This window comes from Musca autumnalis, unplaced genomic scaffold (genome assembly GCF_047663935.1).
Source record: "Musca autumnalis isolate F117 unplaced genomic scaffold, ASM4766393v1 scaffold_3, whole genome shotgun sequence".
In the NCBI taxonomy this organism is placed as follows: Eukaryota; Metazoa; Arthropoda; class Insecta; order Diptera; family Muscidae; genus Musca; species Musca autumnalis.
Genome location: NW_027411866.1, coordinates 231,831,510 through 231,841,326, shown reverse-complemented (window position 1 = coordinate 231,841,326; position 9,817 = coordinate 231,831,510). Strand labels below are relative to the sequence as shown.

Genomic DNA, 9,817 nt, shown 5'->3' with positions numbered 1-9,817 from the left:
ATAGTTTTATAGTACTGATTTTCCCGTTGCAATACTTTTATTGTCACCCCCAAGTAGTAGTTAATTCTTATTTTTGACCGTATTTGTTATAAATCGCAAATAACCTTTGCATATTTTGATGGAATATTGTTTTAAGGACCTATAGCAAGAGATTTGCACAAAAAACCGTATAGTTTTTACATAATTTGTTGCCATAAACGAACAATTAATATGAAGTTTTCTACAATTTTGGTTTTTGCAATACATTTCTTGCCTAACTGTATGTAAACTATTACTATTAATTCCATATGTTATCTCCAAACGTCAATATAAAATTCTTGCCCTACATTACTCACTCACTAATTCCCATATTTTCCCAACTGGCAATGCCATAAAATCACCCTTTTTGCACTAACAGAAAGCTTTAATAAAAAGCTTTCGACAGCAAAACCAGATGCCGGCTTTTTGCGCCAACAAACTTTTTCCCTTTATGTTGTTGTTGTGTTGTTTTAATAATTTCTTCGTGACCACGAACGATTTTCAATGACATTCGTGAGAATTTGCTTGCGGTAAACGGTTCACGGTAACGCATAGTTCACACAATCGCCAACAAATCGAATTTATTAATTCTTTCCTAATTAATAAAAAGAAATAAAAACTGTAAAGGTGAGTTAAACAACTATACGAAAGGAATGAAATGTGCAAAATATTTGATCATGAACAATTAACAACAAGATGTCGATATCTAAAAACAGACAAAATGATGTGAAAGCAAATGAAAAAATATGTAAATTGCAAGTATATTTGTGTGCGGTCTGACATTGTAAATTATTTACAATTATTTTATTGTGTAAACTTCTAAAACTGGGATAATTGTTGATATTGGTATTTTATGCCAACAGAGGCTAATTCGCTCTCTATTCGTTGTTCGAACCCAAATCCGATGTAATTACTTCATTTCCCATACAAAATTTTGAGAACGAACAACGATTTTTGTACATTGTTCAATTTAAATTACTCTCAGAACGACGGTAAAATATGTCCCATCCCTAACAAATGAGAGAATTTATCGAAAAAAATTAATAATGACAGGAAAAATAAACAATTTAAAAATTTATTAAAACCCCAAACATTTTTAGAAAAACTGCAAAAAATAAATGAAAAGTAAACGGTTTAAGGACTAGCATACATTCAAATCATAGCAAATCTCTTTGCAGTTGTATTTCTAGTCCATCGTTTAGTATTGAATAGATATATGTAAGGACAAATATTATATTCAGTTCATAATATTTTGTTCAGTTCATATCAATTATTATTAATTTTAATTTATTTAATTTTACTCGTCTTTGGGCTAAAACTTTGTTTAAAATCAGTAAATAAAAAGTATGAAAATATGAATCATGTTGCTATGAGTTGTGTACCATGTCGTATGAACGGGTTAATTCGTGTACGTAATTATGAAATCGAACAACGTGATTCAAATGCTGGTATGAACATGGCATTACATAAGTTATCATGGTTGGATTTGTCAAAGACATATGGTCTGTTCCTTTACTTCTGAAAATGGTAAAACCGGCAAAAGTAGTAAAAGTTGAAAACTGCTCCGATATGACTTGTATTGTGTCTGAAGTAAAGGAACGCTTTTCGAGTAAAAAGTTGTAAAACTTGAAGATTCTTGAACGTAAAGGAACAGGACTATAAATACAACAAGATAAGACATTTTGTTTGCTATCATTCTTCAGTGAATGGATTTTGAATTTAACATAATGTTATATCACGATATGGTGATATAACATTTTTTTCTTTTATACATTTTTACGTATTTAACCGAATTTACTGATCCAATTGACATAGAATTATTCTTGAATAGATCCTTGAATTCATAAATTTCGTTTCTGATACCATTACATGAAATGTTCCTCCTTGGTTGCGATTTTGAATTAACTGCAACCTGTTAAGGGTAATGTTTCTATACAAAGTTTCGTAAACATTTTTTTGTTGCATGCATTTTGTCTAGTCTTAGTTGTATTTATGTCTTTGGATTTGTTTTTAGTTATTTGGCCTGTTCCCGTACTTTATAAAGTGATAAAAGTCTTAAAAGTTGTAAAAGTCGTAAACGACTTTCATATAAATTTTGTGTACGGGAACGCAAAATGTGTAAAAGTGGTAAAAATTGTAAAAACTTTTTAGTTCTGGAACAGAGCTATTGTGATCTCTAATTTTTACTACTTGTAAAACTCTTCAGTTGGAATAAAGTTTAAGGGTCATTATTATATGTGTTATTTTACTGTCTGATGGATTTGAAAACGCAAAATAAACCAATTTGGAGACATTAAAAATATAATTTTTACATTGAAAGTTAGTGCCAAGAAGCTCCTCCTTGAAATTCAATCATCACTTTTAACTTTAAGTTAAGCGGAACGCTCTAAATCTGTTCGGTAAATCCAAAATATAACAAAAGAAGACTTGTAATAATGGGGGTAATACTATGTTTACATTTACGAAATCCACTCGATTTCATCTGTAAATGGAAACTAATCTGAAATCGATTGGATTTCATTTGACGTTTGAGCAATGGAATTGACAGTTGAAATCGAGTGGATTTCGTAAATGTAAACATAGTATAAGTATGTGTTGAAGTTTATAAAACAAAACCTGTCTTATACCCCGTTTGCACTTAACCGGATTTAATAAACCCACTGGATTTCAAATGTCAATTCAATAGCACAAACGTCAAATAAATTCTCATAAAGAAGGTTATAGCACGGTTACACTACAGCTTTTTGCCGGGTTAACCCACTTCATGAGGATTTATTTGCTTAATCTGCTCAAATCTGACCAGATTTGCCATACAAAAATTAAATCCTCTTTTGGCTGGGTTTATTTTAAATCCGGCACAAATCCACCAAAAATACAGTGTTGTATTCGGTATTTGTGCAAAAAATGCATCTCTACTCAAAAAGTACCAAAAGTTGCAACTGTTTTTCAACAGAGTTTGTCGTGTTTTACACCTTTACGATTGGTCGCATGAGATTTTATGGAGTTAATAAATCTAATCTTCATTAGACACTTTTTTAACAAAAATTACGATTGATACCATGATACAAAAATTTGTACCTGTGTGTAAAATATACCAATATGAGCAAAGAGGGGACTGTAGGTCCCATGTAAACGTACTGTTAATTCTATGTGTTATCTCTAAACGTCAATATAAAATTCTTGCCCTACATTACTCGCTCACTAATTCCCATATTTTCCCAACTGGCAATGCCATAAAAGCACCCTTTTGCACTAACAGAAAGCTTTAATAAAAAGCTTTCGACAGCAAAACCAGATGCCGGCTTTTTGCGCCAACAAACTTTTTCCCTTTATGTTGTTGTTGTGTTGTTTTAATAATTTCTTCGTGACCACGAACGATTTGCAATGACATTCGTGAGAATTTGCTTGCGGTAAACGGTTCACGGTAACGCATAGTTCACACAATCGCCAACAAATCGAATTTATTAATTCTTTCCTAATTAATAAAAAGAAATAAAAACTATAAAGGTGAGTTAAACAACTATACGAAAGGAATGAAATGTGCAAAATATTTGATCATGAACAATTAACAACAAGATGTCGATATCTAAAAACAGAACAAAATGATGTGAAAGCAAATGAAAAAATATGTAAATTGCAAGTATATTTGTGTGTGCGGCCAGACAATTGTTTGCGGAAATAATTCGTTGTGTATTTGATGCTTTCATTAAATGCAATAAAAATTGTAAATTATTTACAATAATTTTTTGTGTAAATTTCTAAAACTGGGATTATTGTTGATATTGTTATTTTAGTTTCAAGAGTGTGAAGAAGTTCATAGAATTTTATAGAAATTCATTGCTGTTGGCCGAAATTTGTTGCTGTTTTAAAGATGAGCGCTGCGAAAAAGAAGAAGGGAACAGACAAAAGCCATTGTTGCGTCCCCTTTCTATGGATTTTTGTGCGAATGTTTCAGCTCCCTTGGTAGAAATTTGCACATAATTATCTGGCAAATAAAGCAACAACTTTCATATACAGTTCTCCCTATAATCGTGACACACAATTTCACATAGTTTTGCATGTTTTTTGCTGGCTTGTGAACAAAGATGTTTCTTCTTCCCCCTATTATTATTTCATCATCAAAGAAACATCCAAGAAAAAAACTGACCCAACAATTTGCTACCTAAGAAACCGGTTTGCATTTCAAATTTCTAGTTCAATGGGAGAAAATCCATTACTGTTGCCACTTGAAAGGAGTTTTTTACCTCATATCACAACTGTATTGCGTAATTTATAACATTCTTGGTACTGTGTCTGCCGGCTGATTGCTATAGGCTTGTTTTCTGTTTATCAGGAAATGAACTTTAAAACTTATTGGATCTCCTCAAATGGTTTTGTTTCAAAAAAAGTAATCTGGTCATCTAGTATGGTATGTTATCAGTAGACAGGGTAGGTTATCTGTAATTTATTGCATCGAAAAACTACTAATTATTGTTTTTATTATTATAGCGATAATTTTATTGCCATTCAATGAATGAAATTATAAACACAAACACCAAAATTAGCAATGTAAATTATCGATCAGCAAAAAAACATGTTGATTAATTTGGAAATTTCCAGAAGATGTCTGAAGGAAATACTTTAGTAATAGTGGTTAAGTTTAGGCGCTCTATTATGAATGTTTGGTAGAGACATGCTACTGTTGGACTGGTTTCGAGAAATGGATAATTTTCGACTGTCAAAAAGTTGTAAACGTGTATGGATGTATAAGAAAGTAGTAAACCTCAAATCTTCAACATATTGAATAAGATTTATTAAACCATTTCTTTGTCGCCCCATACATTAGGTTCGCGCTGTTGTTATAACACAGTATCAGCTTCAAACAATCGTACGGATTTAAAGACTACTCAGGCTTGGTTAATTTTAAGTTTGGTGATCGACAGTTACCTATTATAAAAGAGCAGCGACAACCTCTATAATGTTAGAATATGACAACCAAAGCTCACCTCAGGCTAGAGTTCCTCGATCCCTAGATGAGAACAGAACCATCTCACATCAGAAAGGGGGCACTAAGATAAAATCGTGTAGATACATCCAGCAGTTCAAATCGGCTGTTTTTCCGATATTTCGGTAAAATAATCTGGCTAAAACCTTCAAAATATCGAAAATCAAGAGGTACGCTTCTATGTGGGATATATGAAAACGTGGACCCTGTACTGATAATTTTCTTCTAGAATATTTTATAACCCCATGGAGGACTGAAGCAAATTTCAGTCATTTCAATGAGATATTGACGTCACAACCCTCAGAGTTACGAAAATCGGAAGGTACCCCGTTCTATGGGGGCTATATCGAAACGTGGACCGATGAATTTCAGTCGGAAAGGTTTTTACCTCCAACGTAAACTAAATACCAAATTTCAGCCATTTCGGTGGAATATTCAGGCATCAATCTTCAAAATTTTAGATGTACCGTTCTATGGGACTATATGAAGGCTTGGACCCATACCGAAAAATTTAGAGGGGAAAGTTGAGTACCCCCAACGAAAACTAAATACCAAATTTCAGTGGATTATTGCGGCCACAATCTTCAAAATACCGAAAATCAGGACGTACCGTTCTATGTGGGCTATATGAAGCCGTGGGCCTATACCGACACAATTCTGGGAGAAAGTTTTATTCCCCCAACGAAGACTAATATTATGTTTACATTTACGAAATCCACTCGATTTCATCTGTCAATTCCTTTGTGTATACGTCAAATGAAAACTCATCTGAAATCGATTGGATTTCATTTGACGTTTGAGCAATGGAATTGACAGTTGAAATCGAGTGGATTTCGTAAATCTAAACATAGTATAAGTACCGAATTTCAGCCAATTCGGAAGAATGTTGAGGCCAAAACCTTCAAAATACCGAAGATCGGAAGGTATTGTGCTATGGGGGCTATATGAAGGCGTGGACCTATATCGACAAATTTCATATGGAAAGTCTTATACCCCAATTTCGGTGGAATATTGATGCCACCCTCCATAATCGGCGGTGGTGTATTCCCTCATGTAATATTGGCGTACATTTCCTAATTATTTCAGCCAAAACTTCTCTGCAAGTGGTGTCGAAGAACACGTCATCATTGAGCCAATTTTTTGTCACAGATAGTCCTTGTTATTCTGATCAGAACAATATAGAGTTTTCCGGGGAAGTCCATTTGAATTTGTATATGCTCAACCTTTAGGCTAAAGAGGGTATATCCATTTGACATGACCAAAAATGTGCCTCATCGAAATAATGGTTTTAGAACCCAAGCATGTTTGGACGAAATCGGTTTCAGACAATTTGGAGTTGATTAGGTCATGTCCATCTGTCTGGGCTGGCTCTTGAACTTACCAACGGATTCGAACAACATTTTTTACTTCGTGATATTTTATCCAAATTTACACTTCTTCTGGTACCTCCCTACAAAAGTTCAACAATTTTCTGTAAAATGGTGCGAATGATAATTCCCATAGAGAGCAATCGATTTGGTCCAAACTTTTCACATCGTATTATTCCTTCTAGATATAGATCGGGTTCGAATATGGACTATATCGGTCTACTCCGTCGGGTACCTCCGACACAAAATTCGGAAAAAGTGAAATTTAAGAGCTCCTCTCGGATCGTTTTGATTTTTTTCAGTAGGTTGTCCTTGTGGCCCCCTTTTTCAGGAACAAGTCCATACTTCCTGAGGTAATGGCCTAAAAGCTCCTAGAAACCCTGACGACACCAACTAAAATGGCAAATCATCAACATAATTCTCGCAAGGAGTTTCTGATTGGCCAAAACTTTGCACACCGTATTTTTCCATCCAGTCATGCATCAGGTTGGAACATATCGGTCCACAAAATTCAAAATATATTCCACACAAAATTCGGGAAAAAGTGAAGTTTAAGAGCTCCTCTCGGATTGTTTTGAAAATGTTTCCAAAAAGTTCTTTCTGCGGGTCCATGTTTCTACGGCGAATTGTGTCCGAAAATCGAATACAGCGGGTGCCACCCACACAAAGTTTCAAAAGAGTGCAGTTACAGTGCTAAATTTTTTTTGTGGGTTTATTGGGTTTGCTGGTGGAAAAATTTGGCGAACCCCAAACGCCTAAAAATTTACATTGGAAACCTTTTAAGCGCCTTTTGTCGTCAACTACGAATATGCTATTTACTTTTAAAATTACGGATATGTTCTTAGCACATTAAGGTTCACCACGCCTTCACGTTTTTTCGCAGCAAAAGTTTCTTTATTACTTATTTCAATAACTAACCTATCTTTTTCTTTTCTATGTCTTCTCATTACAGATGCCCCAATTGCAAAAGCCAGCTCCCCAATTCAAGGGTACCGCCGTCGTTAAGGGTGCCTTCAAGGATATCTCTTTGTCGGACTACAAGGGCAAATATGTCGTTTTGTTCTTCTACCCATTGGATTTCACCTTTGTTTGCCCCACCGAAATTATTGCCTTCTCTGATCGTGCAGCTGAATTCCGCAACATTGGCTGCGAAGTAATTGGTTGCTCCACCGACAGTCAATATACCCATTTGGCTTGGATTAACACTCCCCGTAAACAAGGTGGTTTGGGTGAAATGGACATCCCATTGTTGGCCGACAAGTCAATGAAAATTGCCCGTGATTATGGTGTATTGGATGAAGAAACCGGTATTCCCTTCCGTGGTCTTTTCATCATTGACAAAAACCAAAATTTGCGTCAAATGACTATTAACGATTTGCCCGTCGGCCGTAGCGTTGATGAAACTTTGCGTTTAGTGCAGGCATTTCAATTCACCGATGAACACGGTGAAGTCTGCCCAGCCAACTGGAAGCCTGGACAAAAAACAATGGTCGCCGATCCCAAGAAGTCTCAGGAATATTTTGCTGCCGCTTCGTAAATCGTGTTGTTGTAGTACTACTAATCGTATATACGATGAAGAACATCTACATATTCATTAATAACATCCAGAAACACCATTACAAGAAGTTCTACACAATAAGGCAGACATATGCGGAGGAGAGTCTTTAAAAGATTTTTCCCCCTAATCTATCAACAACAATAACTTCACCGTAACAGTAGATTCCTTATCACATATTTATCACTTTTAACTCTGGTAGTTAAAAAACTTTTCTATATAAAAAAACTCTTCGAATTGTATTTGCGCCATCCAAAAGCATCTTTACAAATATTGTCACATTTCTTCACCCATCAACCAATCAATTAATTTGTATTTGCAAAAGAGGCACCCAAATAAACTGAACCCTTACAAGAGGGGTTTAAAGTTGTTTGGGCTTTAATAAATTTATGTTACAAAAACACACAAGTTTTACGTATTTTCTTTTATTTTCCCTTTTCTAGTTTCCTTTTAATTTATAATTCTATTTTTTTCTACACAAGTTATTAGTCGTAGACGACACCCAACACCTTTTGTTGCAATTCAAGTATACCCTCTTATCAGAGCTTTCGAACTAGGAACTATATCTGTGTTTTCATGTTAACAACCTACAATAACAACAATTACAATAAAAAACTGTTCCATTAAATAACTAATAGTTTCTTTAGTTTTATATTTGTTTTTCCTTCGTAGAAAAAGGTGTCGTTGTTTAGTTTCTTCGGTAATGACGTATTTAGAAATGTATTTATGGGATTACAATTAACGTGGTAAAAGGAGCCATTGAATGTGGTGTTGTTAGGTACGGTGCGTACATATGAATAAAAGGGTATTTGGAATTGTCTTTTCCAATTGTTATACTCTCCACCATATTTGTCAGTCAGTTAGTAACTCATCTGTGAAAATCACTCTAGCGTCCGAAAGTATTGAAGTAGGTGATACAATTTTGGACAAATGGGCTTATCTTTGAAACGTCATTTGCTTTGTTGTAATGAAATCGAGTTCCATACTAGAGTAATTTTATGAAATTGCAGTAGTGGGGAACTAGATCTAAGAACGCCTAATTTTATAAGATTTGTTTCATGACAACAAAGCAACTGACGTTACGATAGCCAGCAATGTATTGTAGGTCCGTTTAACTTTTTTGTCCCCATATAACTCGACGCGTCAGTTTGACTTGACGAATTTTGAAGGTATTATTCCCATGTGCCCTTCCAATTGACTAATTTGTGATTTTGTAACTCCAGAGATAAACAGCCCTATTCTGAACGCATGGGAGTTGGGAATTTTTTCCCATTCCCACATTTTCGTATTCTGAACAAAATTTTGTGGGAGTTTTTTTCCCATTTCCCATCTCCCCTCATTCTGAATGAAGTTCGAATTGGGAATTTGTTCCCATGGGAAAAAAGTATACATTCTCTATCAGCCCTATTCTGAACGCATGGGAGTTGGGAATTTTTTCCCATTCCCACATTTTCGTATTCTGAACAAAATTTTGTGGGAGTTTTTTTCCCATTTCCCATCTCCCCTCATTCTGAATGAAGTTCGAATTGGGAATTTGTTCCCATGGGAAAAAAGTATACATTCTCTATCTTGAATTGTGGGAGAATTTTGTGTCTTTTTGTGGGAAAAATCTCCCCAGCAAACAGTGTGGGAGTTTGAAAAAAAATTTCAAGAAATTTCATATTTTTATGAAATTTCTTATTTTAAGACATCTACACGACAAAATTATTGCAAATATTTATAATCGCCATGTGTTTGCTTAATAAAAGCATACAAAATGTACTGTAAAATATGTCATTAGTAGACTTCGGATTTTGCATATTCTTATATGATACAAAAACCTGCAAGAATCTAACTGTTTTACACCAATAAAAAATTTTCCTTTATGTTATCGAACAAAACAAAAAAAGTAGT

The 9,817-nt window shown here is 34.5% G+C and overlaps 1 protein-coding gene across 2 annotated transcripts; it reads left to right on the top strand.

Moving 5' to 3' along the window:
* The first annotated feature begins 529 nt into the window (after positions 1–529).
* On the top strand, positions 530–8,332 carry Prx2 (Peroxiredoxin 2). Of its 2 annotated transcripts, none has more exons than XM_073977178.1 (2): positions 530–645; positions 7,322–8,332. In XM_073977178.1, the coding sequence occupies exon 2, from the start codon at positions 7,322–7,324 to the stop codon at positions 7,904–7,906; it is 585 nt and encodes a 194-aa protein (XP_073833279.1). In that variant the 5' UTR covers positions 530–645; the 3' UTR covers positions 7,907–8,332. The 2 variants fall into 2 exon arrangements, with proteins under 2 accessions (XP_073833279.1, XP_073833278.1); XM_073977177.1 differs by lacking the exon at positions 530–645 and adding an exon at positions 3,283–3,525.
* Positions 8,333–9,817: the final 1,485 nt, after the last annotated feature.

Excerpts from the sequence above, each read along its gene's own strand:
- Prx2 (XM_073977178.1), top strand. The coding sequence starts at position 7,322 with ATGCCCCAATTGCAAAAGCCAGCTCCCCAATTCAAGGGTACCGCCGTC.